Here is a 22299-nt window from a genome sequence, read left to right as displayed (position 1 = left end):
CTAAACTCCAACCACGGCTTGCGAGACCAACCACAAATGTGTCAAATAAAACAAACAACGAAAAAGATTAGGGTTCGCGATTAACGATTTCATCGATTACTAAGCATTAGGATTAGGGTTTACTTACCAAATGAAGATACTCCTTCAGCATCCAACTACGACACCCGACGAACAAGGAGATTGCTTGGTGAACGCCGGAACACGACGGACACTTCGACAGAGAGAGAGGAGACAGAAGCAGAGCACGACGGACAGGGACTGTGAAGAGGGCTGGAGAGAGGGTCAGGGAGAGCGAAGACGGCTCGAGAGAGGGACGGCGACAGCTCCAGGGTTCGAGAGAGAAAGGACTCGAGGGTTCGAGGAGAGAGATAGCTCGAGGTTTTCAGAGAGAGTAGCTCGACGGTTCGAGAGGGATAACAGTGAATGATACGTTTCAGCTTCTAATTAATAAAAATACATTTTTTTAAATTTTTTTTTTGAAATCCGTATATAATATACTTCATTCTACTTAGATACGGTTAATGGAATTCCAGGGGATATATCCTTATGAAATTTTCCCGCCGCTACGCGCCAACTTTATGTATGGAATTTATATACGGAAAATCCGTATATAATATCTGTATATAATTTTTTTTAAAATCCGTATGTAATATCCGTATAAAATATTTAAATTATATACGGATTTAAATCCGTATATAATAGTCCGTATATAATTTCAATATTTCTTGTAGTGTAACTCACCCTTTCTACTTGTTTATATCTTGTTTGTGTTGTGTGCTTCTTTTGCAATGATCATCCACTTGGATGTGAGTAGAGGGTGATAAGGTACCCCTGGAGCGGACATTGGAAGGCGATGATGCTGCAACCTAGTGTCCTTAGGATTTTCTTAGTTATTTCATGTATTTTGAAATACTCTTTAGTACTTAAAGTTCTAAATTATGGCTTCTTTTAAAGATGACTGTAATTCTTAAGACTTTAGTTGCGAGTTTAACTCCTAACTTTTCTCCTACATCATAATTGGGGACTACCACAATATATAGTTGTTATATAATTGAGATGTTACATAATGAATCAAGCACTCCAAGTAATTATGTAATTTATAAAACTTCTAAAAATATATAACTTAAGTTGAAAATTATAAAATATTACTAGATAAAAAAATTATAAGTATATGTGATTTTTCTATTATACTTAATTCTATAGCTTCACCGGAGGGGAAAGATACACTAGTGCAGAATTGATCTTTAACGTCACCCCATAGACGTCCGTTGTAACACCCTAATATTTTAAAGGGTATTACTAATAGTAGAGACTAAATTAATTTGATATCTCATATAAACAATCAAACTTTATTTCAATTACTCCAAAGTACAGTACCAAACTTACAAACTTTAAACAATATAGTCTTCACCATTGAAATTTCAACTTATAAGTTTTACACAACATAATCTTCCCAATACAAATTTATTCTTTTTACAAAAATCCATGAAAGTTTTTCCCCGCATCTCTCTCATCTCTAAGCTTTTTCAACCGCATCTGCAACATTATCTAATCACATATAACATGAGTTATATGATCATAGTACAAACAAATAAGGGTAAGCCAACCATATCATAAAATCATTAAACTTGTAATAAAAATATTATAATCATGTATTTCTGCAATTGATAAAATATCATTATTCCGATGTCATTAATTCATCATTATCAAAATCATCTTTTCCATTTCCATAATTCTTACAAGTGTACCATGCTTACTCATGAAGCCTTATGGTCAGACCGCTCTCTGCCTGCTTCCTTAAGCCTCACTTATATACTATGTCTTACTTTCTGAAGCCTTATGGTCAGACCCCTCTCTGCCTGCTTCTATATAACTTACGAATCATATGTTTATGTCAAAGCCTTATGGTCAGACCACTTTCTGCCTGCTTTCATAAACCTCAGGTGTTACATTGCTCATACCAAACTCTCATGGTATAACTCGAACATACTACTCCCGGTAGTAAACATCATTTCATAAGTAATGATTTCTCATATCCACTCCAACATTTCATAAAACCAACAATTCATACCCTCTTATCCACCTAACTCAATCATGTTCATTCTTTAATCATGAATTCATAATAACCCGTTTTGGTATCAATAAATTAAACATATTGCCATATATCATGCTTCATATTATAAACTCATTTTGCCCATAACGAGTATAACTCAACATATTTTCACCAAACAAAGATCATGGATCAACCAAAATATATCAACATATCGTAGGAACTACATATTAAAGTCTGGGCTCAATGTAATGATAAATAAAATATATATGAAATTTTTACCATGATAATATTATGCATCTACAATCAACTTGTTTTATTTTATTTTCATCCTAGTAGAGATTTTTCTTTACCCCAATTGGTCACCGGAGAGGACCCAGATGTCTGAACGCATCAAACTCACCTTCGACGCCAGCACATATGACTAGTCACAACTGACTGGACCAGACCAGGGCTGCTCTATGATCAGGGATGTGCCAACTCAGGTTTTTAAGGTTCCTCTATCCTACCAACAAAGGGAGGCCCTCAATAATTAATCAATTTATTTATTTAATTTATCTACCTTGTTGTCTTATGCTCTAAATCTAAAATGCCTAATTTTAATATTTTTACTTCCTCTCACAACAACCTCAAACAGTATCTGTATATCTATTTAATACTCATATATAAGCTATTACAGAACCCTTACTCCAGACCTTCTAACAAGATCAATTTCAGCCAACAAACTCATTCAATAAATTCATCACATCAGAACATGTACAATTTAACAGTTTCAGTTATAACACCCAATATAATAAAAGTCATAAAACAGTTTCGCAAGAGAACACCAGTTCAACATTCGTATATTTATAAATTCATACAAAAATAATTAGTTGCCCTTACCATCAAAATAATATTAATATAAAAATTCAGGGGAAACAAGAAGTTGAATCTGGCAGAGCCGGTTAGACAACTTCTCATCCTTCCACAAAGATGAAATAAAAAGAATAGATAAAACAATAAAATTTCTGGGGAAACAAGAAGTTGAATCTGGCAGAGCCGGTTAGACAACTTCACATCCTTCCAAAAATACAATATAAAGATATAAAAAAAAACAACAAAAGCTTTGGGGAAACAAGAAGTTGAATCTGGCAGAGCCGGTTAGACAACTTCTCGTCCTTCCAAAAATACAATATAAAGATATAAGAAACAACCAAAGTTTTGGGGAAACAAGAAGTTGAATCTGGCAGAGCCGGTTAGACAACTTCTCGTCCTTCCAAAAATACAAAAGAAACAAATAAATGTTCTCATTCAAAATTCAAGACCATACAACAACAAAATACTACATATTCAAGATTTAGGATTAGAGAAAAGCAAAGTATAAGAGTGGCTTCCCTTACCTCTATTACAGACTTAATCTCCTCGCTCTCTGAAAACTTCCAGAATATCCCCTTTGCAGTTAGAAATTCTTCCAACTCTCTTCTCTCAACATTTTTCTAAGTTCTTTGGTGTAAATTTTCAGCCTCCCCCCTTGGCTATTTATAGTAAAAAATTTTACTATTCATTTGTACTATTCATTTTTACTATTCATTTGTACTATTCATTTTTTTATTCATTTTACTATTACAAAAATAATTTTTTATTTGCAAATTGGTGAATTCTGATCTCAAAGCTACGTGTAACACTTATCCTTTCCAAAAATAATTTTATTTTTTTTTATTTTTTTTTTTTACTATTCACTTTTTACTATTTACTATTCACAATTTACTATTCACTATTTTTTTTTTAAATTTTTTTTTTATCTAGTATCTAACTTACAAATATTTTCAAGGATCTTACAATCTCCCCAACAACAATTATTTTCGTCCTCGAAAATTATTTATTTAAACAAAGACTATTTAACAAAAGATTACTTACAAAAGAGATATGAATTTTCGAAAACCATTGCTCTGATACCCAATAGTGTAACACCCCGATTTAGGCGTTACAATTTATTTTTCCACAAAAATGCATATATTACTTTTCTTTAACAATTTTCAACACCAACAAAATATTAAGTGTTGTATTACAACACAAGTCTTCTAAAATAAAATTTCACACAGTTCATAAACTTCTTAAATTTAAAATTCCACACAGTTTGAAATTTCAAAATATATTTATTTAGAAATCCCCCATGTCTCTTTTTTTTTTTTTTTTTTTTACAGATCTCACATCTTCTAAGCAAGTCTAGAACCATATGCTAATTCATCTGAAATAGTTTATGCTCCCGATAATATGACACATTATACGATCATTGCATTCACATACACAAACACAAACAATAGGGTGAGCTAACTGAAACAAGCATACAATTCATTCACAATCCGTTAATAATACATCCACAATATTCAATACAGTTAAGCACACCCACTCAACATATTATCACAATATCATTGCTCAACAATTTTACTATTCCACTTATCAAAGTGTTACAACTTCACCTCATCCGACCTACTTACCAAAGTAGTACAAACCAAGTTATTCTCTCTACTTATCAAAGTAGCACCGCAAGACAATATTGTCTACTTATCAAAGCAGCACAGCAAGACATTATTGTCTACTTACCAAAGCAGTACGGTATAATTAATTCGCCTACTTACCAAAGTAGCATAAAACAAGATCTTCTGCCTACTTACCAAAGTAGCGCAGCAAGACAATACTCACATAGTTAATCTGCCTACTTATCAAAGTAGCCCGATTTATATCATTCTCTTTATCTCTTCATTCATCATCTCATCCTGCCTACTTATCAAAGTAGCGCAAATCACCCTGCTTACTTACCAAAGTAACGCAGACCCAACATCTACTCGCCTACTTACCAAGGTAGCGCAAACCAACATCATTTACATTATTTCAACAAATTATTCATAATCAACCACAACCCATCCAAAACTAATCATATTCAACAAACATAAGAGAACCGGTGAACTTTTCTCAATTCCCTTCTGTCTACTTACCAATGTAGCATAAATTAACAAAATTACATTTTCCTAACATATCATTCATAACCAATCACATGTCATCTCAACCACTAATACCAAACCAATCATGCTCAACAAGCACATAATAACCAATCAACATATCTCAGTTTCAATTCTGCCTACTTACCAAAGTAGCACAAATTAACCAAATTACCTTTTTCAACATATTATTTATCGACGATCTGAACCAATCAAACTAATCAACAACATGTTTAGATCATATGGTAAGCTTTTCAGTCCAATCCAACAGTTAATGAGGCGGAAATCATCAATTTTTTTATAAATGATCCAAAAACATAAATTAAGCAATATTGAGATCCCTGAGAAGTTACAAAATTAATATCTCTAAATCGGTACCTCCGATCTAAAATCCGAACGGTCGAAGTATGTTCCTATCTGTTAGAAACCTCATACTAAAGTTCCAGGTTAATCTAACGGTTAACTAAGTAGATATGAAGGTTTTACCGAGGTAACTCAGAGACAGAAATTTAAGTGATTCTCGGTTAAACTCAAAATACGGAATGAATTCCTCTAAGCACAGACATCTAATTCCAAATCTGAACGGTCAAGATCACCTAATATGTCTTATGAACTCCATACTAAAGTTTGGGCTCAATCTAACGGTAAATGGAATATATATGAAATTGTTACCATTATAACTTAAGAACAGAATCACATTGTTCATCAAATATTTCAAACTTTCGAAATTTCTTTCTCTAAGCATAGACCTTCAATTTCAAATCCGATCGGTCACAGTGTATTAATATGTCTTAGGGATTCCATATCAAATTTTGAGGTTGATCTATCGGTCAAATAGGTCAGAATTCTATATTTTACTGAGACAACTTAGTAATTAAAGGGGTAACTAATTTACTCAAACTTATAGGATTTATTTCTCCAAGTACAGACTTCTATTTTCAAATCCGAACAGTCAAAGTTTAGTAATATGTCTTAGGATTCACATATTAAAATTTTAGCTAAATCCAACGGTGAAAACAATTAATAGAAATTTATCACCACAGTAACTCGAAAATAAGAAATTATAATCATGAAAACCAAATTTTACACAAATCAATAGATAACTACCATTACCAAATTTTTAACATATTCATATTCTTATTCATGATCATAACAAGAAAGGATTAGCTCCCCTTCATCAAAGTCAAGCAATTGAAACCATATTTCTAACTACAAAATTCTAGAAATTAAGTTGAGTTAGCTCCCCTTACCTCATGAAGACTAAAACACCTTAAACTCTTCTTCAAAAAGAGCAACTCCTCTCCTCCTTGCTAGACCAAGTCAGCCTCCACACTTAGGACACTTAGGATTTCGTCCACCTCCCACCAAGGACCTCTCTACTCTCCTCCAAAACTCCAAATCTGATTTGGAATTAAAAGAAGATGCCTTAGACAACTAAGGACCCATGCACTTGGCACTTAACAATAATAAACAACCAATGGACCATCCTAAACCATTTTCCAGCCCTAAAACATGGAAGGAAAGTCTCCAAAGGGTCTCAAAATGTTCTCCCAGTGCAGAACACAACCTACTCACTCCAAAAAGTTGCAACTTGTAAAAATACACCTAAAATTAAGGTTGGACGCTAGCCCCTGGACAGTAAAACTGTCACGTTTTCCCCAGCTCAGTTAGACTCCTTCCCAAAGTCCAAAATATGCGTATGAGTAGTCAAATTGAAGCTCTTTGAGTCTAGTTTCCAATAAAACAAGAATCAACTCAATTGATATTTTACTAAGAATAATAATTTCACTCCCTAGAGTCCCAAAATATTTTCGAAAACCATTGCTCTGATACCCAAATGTAACACCCTAATATTTTAAAGGGTATTACTAATAGTAGAGACTAAATTAATTTGATATCTCATATAAACAATCAAACTTTATTTCAATTACTCCAAAGTACAGTACCAAACTTACAAACTTTAAACAATATAGTCTTCACCATTGAAATTTCAACTTATAAGTTTTACACAACATAATCTTCCCAATACAAATTTATTCTTTTTACAAAAATCCATGAAAGTTTTTCCCCGCATCTCTCTCATCTCTAAGCTTTTTCAACCGCATCTGCAACATTATCTAATCACATATAACATGAGTTATATGATCATAGTACAAACAAATAAGGGTAAGCCAACCATATCATAAAATCATTAAACTTGTAATAAAAATATTATAATCATGTATTTCTGCAATTGATAAAATATCATTATTCCGATGTCATTAATTCATCATTATCAAAATCATCTTTTCCATTTCCATAATTCTTACAAGTGTACCATGCTTACTCATGAAGCCTTATGGTCAGACCGCTCTCTGCCTGCTTCCTTAAGCCTCACTTATATACTATGTCTTACTTTCTGAAGCCTTATGGTCAGACCCCTCTCTGCCTGCTTCTATATAACTTACGAATCATATGTTTATGTCAAAGCCTTATGGTCAGACCACTTTCTGCCTGCTTTCATAAACCTCAGGTGTTACATTGCTCATACCAAACTCTCATGGTATAACTCGAACATACTACTCCCGGTAGTAAACATCATTTCATAAGTAATGATTTCTCATATCCACTCCAACATTTCATAAAACCAACAATTCATACCCTCTTATCCACCTAACTCAATCATGTTCATTCTTTAATCATGAATTCATAATAACCCGTTTTGGTATCAATAAATTAAACATATTGCCATATATCATGCTTCATATTATAAACTCATTTTGCCCATAACGAGTATAACTCAACATATTTTCACCAAACAAAGATCATGGATCAACCAAAATATATCAACATATCGTAGGAACTACATATTAAAGTCTGGGCTCAATGTAATGATAAATAAAATATATATGAAATTTTTACCATGATAATATTATGCATCTACAATCAACTTGTTTTATTTTATTTTCATCCTAGTAGAGATTTTTCTTTACCCCAATTGGTCACCGGAGAGGACCCAGATGTCTGAACGCATCAAACTCACCTTCGACGCCAGCACATATGACTAGTCACAACTGACTGGACCAGACCAGGGCTGCTCTATGATCAGGGATGTGCCAACTCAGGTTTTTAAGGTTCCTCTATCCTACCAACAAAGGGAGGCCCTCAATAATTAATCAATTTATTTATTTAATTTATCTACCTTGTTGTCTTATGCTCTAAATCTAAAATGCCTAATTTTAATATTTTTACTTCCTCTCACAACAACCTCAAACAGTATCTGTATATCTATTTAATACTCATATATAAGCTATTACAGAACCCTTACTCCAGACCTTCTAACAAGATCAATTTCAGCCAACAAACTCATTCAATAAATTCATCACATCAGAACATGTACAATTTAACAGTTTCAGTTATAACACCCAATATAATAAAAGTCATAAAACAGTTTCGCAAGAGAACACCAGTTCAACATTCGTATATTTATAAATTCATACAAAAATAATTAGTTGCCCTTACCATCAAAATAATATTAATATAAAAATTCAGGGGAAACAAGAAGTTGAATCTGGCAGAGCCGGTTAGACAACTTCTCATCCTTCCACAAAGATGAAATAAAAAGAATAGATAAAACAATAAAATTTCTGGGGAAACAAGAAGTTGAATCTGGCAGAGCCGGTTAGACAACTTCACATCCTTCCAAAAATACAATATAAAGATATAAAAAAAAACAACAAAAGCTTTGGGGAAACAAGAAGTTGAATCTGGCAGAGCCGGTTAGACAACTTCTCGTCCTTCCAAAAATACAATATAAAGATATAAGAAACAACCAAAGTTTTGGGGAAACAAGAAGTTGAATCTGGCAGAGCCGGTTAGACAACTTCTCGTCCTTCCAAAAATACAAAAGAAACAAATAAATGTTCTCATTCAAAATTCAAGACCATACAGCAACAAAATACTACATATTCAAGATTTAGGATTAGAGAAAAGCAAAGTATAAGAGTGGCTTCCCTTACCTCTATTACAGACTTAATCTCCTCGCTCTTTGAAAACTTCCAGAATATCCCCTTTGCAGTTAGAAATTCTTCCAACTCTCTTCTCTCAACATTTTTCTAAGTTCTTTGGTGTAAATTTTCAGCCTCCCCCCTTGGCTATTTATAGTAAAAAATTTTACTATTCATTTGTACTATTCATTTTTACTATTCATTTGTACTATTCATTTTTTTATTCATTTTACTATTACAAAAATAATTTTTTATTTGCAAATTGGTGAATTATGATCTCAAAGCTACGTGTAACACTTATCCTTTCCAAAAATAATTTTTTTTTTTTTTTTTACTATTCACTTTTTACTATTTACTATTCACAATTTACTATTCACTATTTTTTTTTTAAAAATTTTTTTTTTATCTAGTATCTAACTTACAAATATTTTCAAGGATCTTACATCCGTCCACCAAAACTCCAACGTAAATAATTGATCGGTGGCATAAAGGTAAATAATTGACTGTGGAAACGTCTGTCCTGGAGGGCGCCGGACGTCTATAATATAGTAGATGTCCGACCCCTCTAACGGACGTTCAAAAGGCTGACGGGAGAGTTGAAGATTCAGCCTTTTGAACGTCCGTCCTGGAGGGGGACGGACGTCTATATATAGTAAACGTCCGGGTCCCTAAAGGACGGACGTTCAAAAGACTGACGGGTTCAACTACCCTGTCAGCCTATTGAACGTCCGTCCTGGAGGGGGACGGACGTCTATATATAGTACACGTCCGTCCCCCTCCAGGACAGACGTTCAAGAGGCTGACAGGGTAGTTGAACCCGTCAGTCTCTTGAACGTCCGTCCTGGAGGGGGACGGACGTGTACTATATATAAACGTCCGTCCCCCTCCAGGACGGACGTTCAATAGGCTGTCTGGTGGAGTTCAAGAGTTGATTGCTTCAGCCTTTTGAACGTCCGTCCTGGAGGGGGACGGACGTCTATATATAGTACACGTCCGTCCCCCTCCAGAAAGGACGTTCAATAGGCTGACAGGGTAGTTGAACCCATCAGTCTCTTGAACGTCCGTCCTGGAGGGGGACGGACGTGTACTATATATAGACGTCCGTCCCCCTCCAGGACGGACGTTCACAAGGCTGACTGGTGGAGTTAAAGAGTTGATTGCTTCAGCCTTTTGAACGTCCGTCCTGGAGGGGGACGGACGTCTATATACAGTGTACGTCCGTCCCCCTCCAGGACGGACGTTCAAGAGGCTGACAGGGTATGTTGAAGTCGTCAACCTCTTGAACGTCCGTCCTAGAGGGGGACGGACGTGTACTATATATAGACGTCCGTCCCCCTCCAGGACGGACGTTCAAAAGTCTGAAGCAATCAACTCTTCAACTCCACCATTCAGCCTTTTGAACGTCCGTCCTGGAGGGGGACGGACGTCTATATATAGTACACGTCCGTCCCCCTCCAGGACGGACGTTCAAGAGGCTGACGGGTTCAACTACCCTGTCAGCCTCTTGAACGTCCGTCCTGGAGGGGGCGGGACGTCTACTATATTATAGACGTCCGGTCCTCGCCACAACGGACGTTCAAAAGACGTTTAAAATAAGGACATACACACCGAAACGCGAACCCGCGAGGAGTTATGCGAACCCGTGAGAGTTCTCTCTGCGCCTTGCATTTCCAGGTTGGTTTTTATCTGTTTTGGATCATTTAATCTTACTTTTATTCCGATTAAATTGTTCAGTGATGAAATATCTTTCATTTAAACCGATTAAAAATCGTTTTCGGTGCATTTTGGTGCAGTTTGTTGCGTGTTCTTGGGCCGCGTTTTTTGGCCTACGTTTTAGGTCGTTTACTCCTCCATCTCCCTCCATTTTCATTTCGAATCTGCTCTTCAGACGTGTTGCAGTGCACAAACAAACGTCCAAAACCCGTAATCCTAAATAACCCTAAATAACCCGTCTAATAAAGCCCTTTCTACAGTAGTGTATAGACGTCCGAGAGGTTCACAGCGGACGTCTATATAGACGTCCGGCCTGACACAACGGATGTCTATATAGACGTCCGACCTGACACAATGGACGTCTACATAGACGTCACCCGCATAGACGTCCGTTGGAGGTCGGACGTCAAAAAACCCAAAGACGGACGTCTAAAGCCCTTTCTGCACTAGTGATAAGTTTAATTAACTACCCTATTGAAAATGATTAACTATTTCATTATGAATATTTTTTTAATCTTTACGAAATCAAATCACGGTTGTGAAAGGAGAGCCAAACTTGATAATATACTGAAAACAAATTGAAGAAAGAAAAATTTATACACATAAACAATAAAACAAACTTTTTGTCGGGTAATTGTCAATATTTATCAATATATTTGTTCAGTTTACATAACTCAAATTGATATTCAAAAATTAAGTGTTAAATGTAGAATATCAAAGAAGGATATCACGACAAGAATATTTCAAAGAATGATATGATATAAATAAATAAAAAATGTGAAAAACAAAACTAAAAGAAAAATGGAAATATAGGATATTAACAGGGATAACGAAATAAAGACCAAGACTTGAACAAAGAAATAGTGTATCTAGAAAAATGGACAGAATAAAAACATATTTTGTTGGATATTATATCGAAAAGCAAGTGAGCCTGTAGTAATGTAATACAAAACGTAGATTCAGTAGATAAAAGTGATTATGATTAACCGGTCGAGAGGACGGAAAAATTATATTTTTAAAATTTTTAAAATAAAATTATAAGAAACTAAAATATATTATAAATTAAATTAAATATAAATTAAATTTTAAGTATAATTAAATTTAGTTTAATAAATTATAAATTAAATTTTAATTTTAATTTTAATTTTAATTAAATTTAATTTAATAAAAAATAAAATAAATTATAATTTTATAATTTTCTATAATTCTATAATTCTATAATTCTATAATTCTATAATTCTATAATTTTGTATTTTTTATTTTTAGTTTTGTAATTTTGTATTTTAAAATTTTTAATTTTATTATTTTTATTTTTTAATATTTTTATTCTTTTAGTGTTTTCATTTTATAGATTTAATAGTTTTTAAAATTTATAATATTATAGTTTATGTATTTCATAATTTTATAATTTTAAATTTTAAATTTTTTGTAATTTTAAATTTTTTAATTTTATATTTTATAATTTTAAAATAAGTGGCATATATTAGCAGTAAAATTTAACTATAGAAACTTAATTAAAACAATTTAAAACTTTAATAAATTATAAGTGGAATAAAAACTTAATTAAAAATTTCAAAACTTAGTTAAGTTAAAAAAATAAATCTACAAAATTTGAATAAGAAATAAGTTAAAGTGAAAGTCAGAAGAAGTAGAAATGTAGCCAAAGTTGGGTCCACAGTAGTGCGGCGTTAACTGTCTGCGTACACACAAACAGTGACCGGTCGGCGACCTACAGAGTGAGAAACTTTACGTGTCAAACAAAACTAAAGTAAAATAATTCTTAGATAAGCCTGTCTTTTATGTATAAAGTTAATGATTTTATTTTATGTTTGTGTATAACAAATATTTGTTAAAATTTGATATAATAAAAGAAAGAAAATGTATGCTTTATCTCTTGTGTGGGTGGTTTGCCAAGGGTTGTTGTTTTCTGACAATGATTGTGTTATGAGTTTGTTTGTGATGGTGCTGTTAAAGGCCATCAGACAAACTGCCTTGTTGGAGACTTAACAGGTTTTATCTCTCAAAAATTATAGAGGTTGATTTGTGTATAATTATTTATGGTTAATATAATGGAAATTATATCATGTTTATACAAAAATAGAGGAAATAATAGGAGAAGAAAAAAAATAATATTTCAGTTGTTATGGCAACACTCAAACACAAGAAAAATAATTGCATTAGTATTTCTTTCTACAATAAAAAAATGGTAGGTATTTGAGAGACATAACTCTTCATCAATAAATGATCAAAAAGACATTTCATGTCTTCTTATTTTCTCTTTTATATAATCTTACTAACTGTCACTATGGAAAAATATTTCGGTCTAATATTTTTAAATATAAAATTTAAGATTTACTTCAAAAATTAAGTTTCTATTTTAGTTAAAGTCTATGAAACTAAAAAAAAACTACGTTTCCTCCAAAATATCATAATATAACCAAAATATGATGAGAGAAAACAAATATATGATATAGAAGATAATATTTCAGTAAATAATGTATTTAATATCGAACAACTTGATTTTTCTTTCTCAACATATTTAAACATTTTTCTTTTACTTAATTATTGACATGTCACATATAAGTTTATGAATAAAAATTGGTTTAACCACTAATAGGCCAACATGTGAAAGAGACTCTCGCTAGCTATTTTCAATTGTCATTATCACAGTTTCTTTATAGATTTGATCAATGTTTCTCATGTCTATAACTTCAACCTTCATTATGAGTTTATCTTCTCAAATTCTTAGACATTTTATCCCTTTTTAAACTTAACTCTTAGAATTGTGAAGAGGATAAGATTATTTTTTTCATAGAACATCAATTGCTAGAGCCAAATTTGTTTTTTTTGGAAAAAAAAAATCATAAATTGATTATACAATGCAAATTTAATGATTCTAGCACAATGTCATGTGTAGACCATTTTCTTATAATAACAAGTAATATTTTGTTGGCACCCACCTCATAGTTATCTTATAGAATTTGATCCAAACTCAATATACTAATGTAACTATACAACTGAAATAATCTTACACATCATTATCCTTTGGATTTCAATCTTGTTTCTTCTTAATTGATGTATGACACTCTTTTAGTTGGTTTATTTTTTTTTTACTATTTAGTATTGTCAATCTTCAATTTCTGAAGATGGCTATTTGTATGAAACAGTTTAACGTTCAAGTTAGTGTCTACTTGATCTCATTTTCAAATATGTAATTATATGTTAAAAAAACTAACATATTCAAACAATACAACTTTTCTTCAATGTTGACTCTAATGGTAGGATATACTTTAAGTTAGACTACAATACATACTTCTTGTGATATTTCTAAAGTTTTTCCTACATGTCAAACTTCCACATCAAATTTTGTATCTCTTTTTGTGTGATTCTTCCTTAATCTATTATCTCAATTGTGGTATGTCAAACCTCTACATCAAATTTTGTATTTCTTTTTGTGTGAAATCTTCCTTAATTTATTATTTCAACTATAATATGATTGAGTTCTCCATATTTAGTAGTATGAATACGACTAAGATAAAAATATTCTCACAAGCCACTACATCAAGATAGCTACTAAAAGGTTCAACATTTGGCCAAGAGGATTAAACTAGTATTATGACAATATTGAGTGGTGTTCTCTCATGATGGATGAGTTTTAATGACCAAGCTCAATCTAATATCTCTTTTAGTAGATTATATAGAAGTCGATTAAAAGTATATAAAGCTTTACCATAAGCCATGTTCTTGTAAACAAATTAAAATAGCAAATGTTAAAAAAAAATAAAGGAAATAATACATAGATTATAAAGTTAAGGATAATATACATTAATTTTTGCTTGTCATAAATACACAAACAGACACACACACGCACACGCACACACAAACACACACGCACACAGACACACACACACACAGTCACACACACACATCGACACACAGACAAACAGACACACACACACACACAGACACACACATCGACACACACAGACAGACACACACACACAGACACACACACACAAACACACACACAGACACACACACACATACACAAACATGGACACAACCACACAAACACACACAGACACAAACAGACACAGACACAACACACACACAGAGACACACATACACACAAACACAAACACAGACACAAACACAAACACACACACACACAGACACAAACAAACAAACAGACACAGACACAAACACAGAAACAAACACACACACAAACACATACACACACACACATAGACACACACACACATACACACACACACAAACACATACACACACACACACATACACACACATAGACACACACACACATACACACACACACACACAAAGACATAAACACAAACACACACAAACACATATACACATACACACACACACAAACACACACACACACACACAGACATAGACACACACACATATAGACAAACAGACACACAGACACACAAACACACACACACATACACAAAGACACACACAAACACACACACATACACACACACACACACACACACAAAAGTGTGTGTGTGAGAGAGAGATGTTACCAATGAGGAGCATTGATACTTTGAAGATAAATGATTTTGATGATGCTGTAAGAAATAAACTCGAAGAATCAAGTTATAATTGTTTTAAAAGCACTTTTGTAGTTTGCAAATGTATTAGGAAAGATTTCAAACATGTAAAACTTAGAAATCTTGTATCTTTAAGATAGTTACGTATATAATCGATTATGTGGTGGAATAATCGATTATCATGAGCTTTCCTGAAAAACCATTTCGCTATGGAATAATCGATTATCACTTCAAATAATCGATTATCACTGGTCCTGATGAGAACTGGCCAAGTCCTTAGAATAATCGATTGTTCCTTAGGATAATCGATTATCACTAACAATAATCGATTATCACTGGCAATTGTAATGTGTTTTTTCAATTTCAGACCAGCTGTCTATATATAGTTGTTTTAAAACCCTTAGAGGGTTAACTTGAACTTTTCATTTTGAGAGTATTAGAGCTTTGTGCCTAAGGGAAGCTCTATGAGAGTGAAAAGGGATCTATGCCATTTGAGAATACAGTTTGTCTAAGGAAGTTCTCAAGTGATAGAGTTGCTTAAGTCAATTCTTGTGAATAGGAGAAGCTCGCGCTTAGTGTGTCTAAGGTCGGAGTGATTATCTTCAAGTTGGCTGAGCAAGTTCTTCCGGTTCGTTTGTCGAAGGAAGGTTCTTCCGTTAGTTTGTCGAACGAAAGGTGTTCTCGTTTCTTAATCTTTACTTCATATCTTGTAATTTGTATAGACATTATTTTAGTAAAAAAGGTTAATCAGTATTCATAGTGATTAACGATTGGACGTAGAATCTTTTGATTCGAACCAGGATAAAATTTCTGTGTTGATTTTCTTGAACTCTACCCTCTTTAAACTCTTAGCACATCAATTGTTTGATAAAAGTTCTCTAACAAAATAAATTTTTGAAACGACTATTTTAACTTGATTTGTGACTGTAACACGCTTTCCGCTTATTTTATTCCACTGTGCGACTCTAAGATACCTATTGTCCTGATACCGACAAGAGAGAGAGAGACATAGACACACATTATGTTCTCTTTAATGGTTTTGTTCAATGACATGTACATCATCTATGACATCATGTTAATCTTTATATATCATCATTGTTGTAAATGGCTATGTAACAAATATCAAAATTAGGCAATTGAACTTCATGAGCCTAATGCTATTTTTTTCATGAAGAACAACAAAAAAAGATTTTTGACATTCTTATTGATATTTCGACAAATGGTTCGTTCTAATATCACATGTTTCAAAAGTCATTGATATTCATCTTTATTCATCAATTTTCATGTTGTTCTTATTGTCAATCTATTTACGCTTTGAAAACAGGTACATAAAACTTGGTGTAATCATCCGGTTATATCTCTCTAATGACAATATAATGTGACATTGATATAAAAACTAAGTTTGATCTTTGAAGTTAGAGATTGCATTGTCTTTATCTCAAGAATGACTCATTTTACAATATACTTTTTTTTTCATAATGAGACTTTGTGTAGAGTGAATAATAATTGAACAAAATATACTTTTTTTTCATAATGACTCATTATAATTCAAAATATAATGTTAATTCTTCTTACTTATAAATCACCCATCAAACTATAAGAAAAATGAGAAAGTTCAGGAAAAAACACTACACATCATTACAAAAAAGTATATCCTAATTGAAATATTTAACATTATTGAAAGACTTAAATAAAAATAAAATAAACATAACTAATAAAATTTCACTTATCTGAAATTGTTACTCCTTATTCAAATTTACAATGAAAAAAATTTAACAATATACTAAATTAATAGTAAAATTTATTAAAATGAAATTTAAATTATTAAATAAAATACTATTAAACACGTTCACCAGCCATTATTTATTTGGTTAAATAAATTACTAACCGCTAAACTTTAACATAATATTATCCTTTTTATCTCGTATGGAATTTTTTATTGTTTTGATTTTTAACTTTTGAAATGAAGATAAAACTTAAATTTAAAAGAAAGTAAATATGCATTCTAATTTAAAAATATAAATTTGTGCGTTTTTTTTATCTAGTTAATACAACGATAATAATAATGAAATGACCTTTCAAGTAAAACTGTGAGACCCTACAAAAATAGTATCAGAAGTAGTAAAGTATTTTAAATAATGATATTCAATTATTTTATTTTAAAAATATCAACAGTCAATTTTAAATCAGTTGGTAATAAAGATTTTAAGCCTTCCTCTTTTCTACTTTCTTATTGTATAAATTAACGGTCAATTTAATTTCTTTTACCAATGAAAAATAAAACTCATGACAGAGTTTCAGGTTAGTTTAATTAATAAATCTTCATTACAAGTTTATATGAATTTTAATTATTGATGCTGTGATAAGAAGTAATTTTCATGCAGAATCACTATGACGGTCAAAGACTATACTAGTTGGGATTATAAAATTAATAGAAAAAGAATGTCAGCACGAAATTACGTCGGCAAAGAGTATACCTAATCACACTTACGTTGTCGTGTTCGCCGTTATCAACTATTGAAATATAAGATCACATATGTTGACGATTTTGTTGTCTTTATTTTATTCTTGAGTGTGAATCCAAAGTAAATGCGCCACTCATTCATGCATGATCTGCGGATCAAAAGCTTAATATATATATAGTTTTTTCTTTCTCAACGCCGATGGTTCTATAACTCTAATTATTTTAATTTTCAATAAATAAAATAAACATATTACGCCTTTAGTAAACGAATTAATAGGTAATTTTAATAAGTATTTTTAAAAGATATTTAATTGTTTTCTTTTCAAAAGATATGTAGATTCGGACATGTACGAAGCTGTTATAAAAATTAAAAAAAATGGTGAGACCTAGTGGACAGAACACTGCACCAAAACCAAAGTCTAATGTATGTACTAAGGAAGTGCTTGAGTACCCTACAATGTGTAGTTCAACACCAACCACATCATGTCCTCAATGATTTTTCTTCATAGGTGGTGCCCAAAATTTAAAACCTACCTTTCTGCTTCTTGCTTTGCCAAATTACAATATAATTCTCCTTATTTTTTTCATTCCACTTTTTCTAGTTTTCGTTCTGTAATTAGAATGATTTTTCACCACTAAATTCTTTTTTTTTCTTCAATTTTCCGTTTACCTAAAACAATTGAAGTCATTAAATTTGTTGGGTTATTTTGAGAAGAAACATCCAAAATCACTGAAATTTTAATATTATATATGTTGGTTTCTTAACCATATTAAAGAATAATTAAAAAAATATTTTATTAATCGTAAAAATTCTACACAATGAAAAGTCTAACACAATTATATATCAAAGCTTATAAACATCTATATATATATAAAATTTAAATTAAAAAATATAAAAAAATATTATTAATAGTAAATATATATGCTAAATTGTTTAAAATAATTCAAGATGGAATTTATACTTCCTTATATATATATATATATATATATATATTATAAATTTATCTTATTTTTAATTAATATAAAATTTTAAATATATTTTTCATATTAAAACATATATTAACTAAACATTAATAATATGGTTAAATATATTTTTAGTCCCTAAATTATCAAGCGAATTTGTTTTTAGTCCATCTTTCAAACTAAGCTACATTTTAGTCTTTGACCTTAAGGAAACCACAATTTTTCGTCCTCCAAAATCAACGGCGTTAAAAACCAACTGAGGTGGCTAACGGTGATATGTCACGTATTTTTTTTTCCTGATACTCAGTAAATTTTTCCCACCTTTTCTCCCTTCGTGTCGTCTCTTTCCTTGCGTCTTCTCCATGTTCTTCTCTTCTGTGTTTTCTTCCAAACTTTCGTGTGCTCTGCCGCTTGATCTTTGATGCCGTCAGCTGCGACAGAACCTCTCGCTACCGCTATCGCCAGTGTGGCGACGACGAAGGAAACGTTGGTGACTTTAGCTTGGTCGCTAGCCATGCAGAGAAGGAGGAGAGGTCAGAGAAGAGGTCGGATGTGCTGAACGCGACGGAGACAAAAACGAATGCGGAGGCGGAGAGGAAAGAGGAGGCATTGACGGAGCTGAAGCGAGTGGTGAAGGAGTTGCGCGAAGAAGACCTCTCGATGCAGGAATCGCGGCGGAGGGAGTGAGGTCGCTGGCGAAGGAAGATGTTGAAGCGAGAGCTAATCTCACAATGCTTGGAGTAATTCCTCCTCTCGTCGAAATGCTCGATTCGGAAGACGCTCATTCACGAATCGCTTTGCTCTATGCTTTGCTTAATCTCGGAATCGGTAACGATGCGTGCGTAATTTGCATTTTCATTCAAAATCCATCATGGTGTTTACTCAAATATTTCATATATCTGGAATTTAATGTTAATTTAATTATTTCATAAACAAAGCGACTGTAGTGAAAATTGACACTGTACACAAGATGCTAAAACTAATTGAATCAAGTGATTCAAATTCGTCGGTGGCTGAAGCGATTGTTGCGAATTTCCTTGGATTGAGTGCTTTGGATTCAAATAAACCCATAGTTGGTTCCTCCGGTGCAATACCATTCCTTGTTATCACCCTAAAAAATTTAGAGGCTAGTAAAACCGTATCACAATCCCAATGGCAAGTGAAGCAAGATGCTCTGCGCGCTTTGTACAATCTTTCAATATGATTGTAAAAACTTTCAGTTATTCTGGAGACTGATTTAGTTTGGCTTTTAGTTAGCTCGGAAGAGAGCCTCAAGAATATTTGAGTGTTTGAGGGTGGACAAGGGGAAACCTTGGTTGATCTCATCAACAACTCTAAATGGGTAGGGGGCACAGTTTCATGGTGGCGAAGATGAAGGACTTCAAGATCCGACTCCAGGGGACGACCGTGGGAAGGAAGGGACGACTCGCGATCACGGCGGTGGCGTTGGAGATGGCGTTGGAGGTGGCGTCGGAGGTGGTTGTGGTAGAATCAAAGGGTTTTGAATGACGAAAAATTATGATTTTCTTAAAAAGAAGGACCAAAATATAGCTTAGTTTGAAAGAGAAACTAAAAACAAATTCACTTGATAGTTTAGGAACTAAAATCATATTTAACTCTTAATAATATTCTTATAACAATTATATATTAATAAATACAATTTTTGTTAAAACAAGTTTTAAATTACTTTTACAATCATTTAAAAAATCTTTCCAATTTTTATAAAGTAATCTTTTTCACAACTTTGACAAGTTCATCATTACTGTAAAAAAAAATCTCTTTCACAAGTTCACCATTACAATATAAAAAAAAAAAATCAATGTATCAATTTGGACTCAAAAGCTTAATATGAAAATTCTAACTTATCTTGAGAATTTCTTTATATGAAAATTGTATTTGATAAAGAATTATAGAGGTACAGGAAAATAGTGAAGTCGGTGGTTTTGCATTGTATCGAGGAATTTACAAAGGGTAAAGTGCAGAGGATCTTCTGAGTTCTGACCCATAATCTGACTCCAATGTTGCTTCTAAATTTACCATTTCACTGAATATGAAAAGTGTTGTGGTTTTTAAAAGGAAGAGAATTTAATAGAATGGAGCCCATTAGAACAGAGTGAGAAGGTCAAATACTGAAAATATGAGGTTGGCCTTCTTCCTTTCTTGTTTTGTGTCAATGGTTTGACTAATAATAACCCCCAAGTAATAAGTTTATGGTAGATCTACCTACACTTCTAGTAGTCTGGTAGATCCATCTTTTTTGGACTCTTCCAAACTTTCAAAATACCAAAATTTTACAGTAGATTTAAACGTAAAAAGAAATTTCACTAAAAAAATAAGACTAATAACAAATAAGTTTAAAAAACGAACCTTTTTATATAAATATATTAATAAAACTAACTTAGGGGTAAAAATGCTATAATTTTAAAAACACATATCTAATAACTGCAAAATCGAATATTAGATGGAGTGCTTTAGATAATGAAATTATATTATTTTATTTTAAAATTATCAATTGTTTAAATAGAATTTTTTATCTTAGAAGTTTTATATTTCTAAAATTTTTTTCTTTAAAATTTCTTTAGTCTTCTATCTAGAAAATCTAACTCACTACCCATCTCGGAAGATTAGAGACCGCCTGAGAGTTGCTTGAGGCGAGATCTTAATTTTTAGCCGATTGATTTCAACTATAAAAAACAAATAGAGATCTTGGAACTCTATAAGGAATTTTAGAGCTTTTAGAACCATTAGAGCGTCAACTAGGTAAGAAAAACTAGTTTATTTGGTTTGGATTTGATATGTATGTGATATTTGATGTTTGTATGATAATGTGATGATTGATTTATGAACTTTAATTAAATCATGAAATTTGGTATATTGGGTGCTTGAAAAGGGTAGTGTGTTGAATTGAAAACTTATGCATGCTGATGTGTAGTTGGTTTGTTGACGTGAAAATTTGTTTATTGATGAATTTGTGAATGTAGATTTCGTGAATCTGAGTTGATGTATTTTTACAAAACTTTGGTTTGGAATAAATTAGAAGAAGGGTGAGATTTAGGCATAAAATGAGAGTTTTTACAGATAAAATTATAAGATCATGGTTTTAGAGAAAATTTGTAGTTTTGAGAATTGTCTTGGGGCCATTTAGGACTTTGTTGACCTCTTATTGTACTAAAAATCTGGTGGTAAGCGTCTGGTAAGGAGTCGTCTGATAAGGAATTGTCTGGTAAGGAATCGTCTAGTAAGGAGTCATCTGGTAAGGAGTTGTCTGGTATGGAGTTGTTTGGTAAGGAATTGTATGGTAAGGAATCGTCTGGTAAGGAATCGTGTAGTAAGGAATCGTCTAGTAAGGAGTCGTCTGGTAAGTATTTCTCAAATAAGGAGTCGTTTGGTAAGGAGTCGTCGGGTAAGGATTTGTCTGGTAAGGAGTTGTTTGGTAAGGAGTCATGTGGTGGTAAGCATCTGGTAGAACATTTGGTGAAGATTCGTCTAGTGGTACATCTTGTCTAGCAATAATGAAGTTGTCATGAACCTTGAATTCAGGGTTCTAGACATAATTTTTAGA

At 32.4% G+C, this 22299-nt stretch overlaps 1 protein-coding gene across 1 annotated transcript; it reads left to right on the top strand.

Annotated features, from left to right (window-relative positions):
* The first annotated feature begins 130 nt into the window (after positions 1-130).
* LOC124835994 (uncharacterized) lies at positions 131-20022 on the top strand. The gene is given in 4 exon segments (XM_088103524.1): positions 131-419; positions 19045-19401; positions 19404-19575; positions 19668-20022. Coding segments are annotated over 4 exon segments (1173 nt in total).
* The last annotated feature ends 2277 nt before the right edge of the window (positions 20023-22299 follow it).

Source organism: Vigna umbellata, chromosome 1, assembly GCF_029865625.1.
Source record: "Vigna umbellata cultivar VRB3 chromosome 1, Vumbellata_1.0, whole genome shotgun sequence".
Classification (NCBI taxonomy): domain Eukaryota; kingdom Viridiplantae; phylum Streptophyta; class Magnoliopsida; order Fabales; family Fabaceae; genus Vigna; species Vigna umbellata.
The sequence above is the reverse complement of the archived record's forward strand: the minus strand, read 5'-3'. Positions and strand labels throughout refer to the sequence as shown.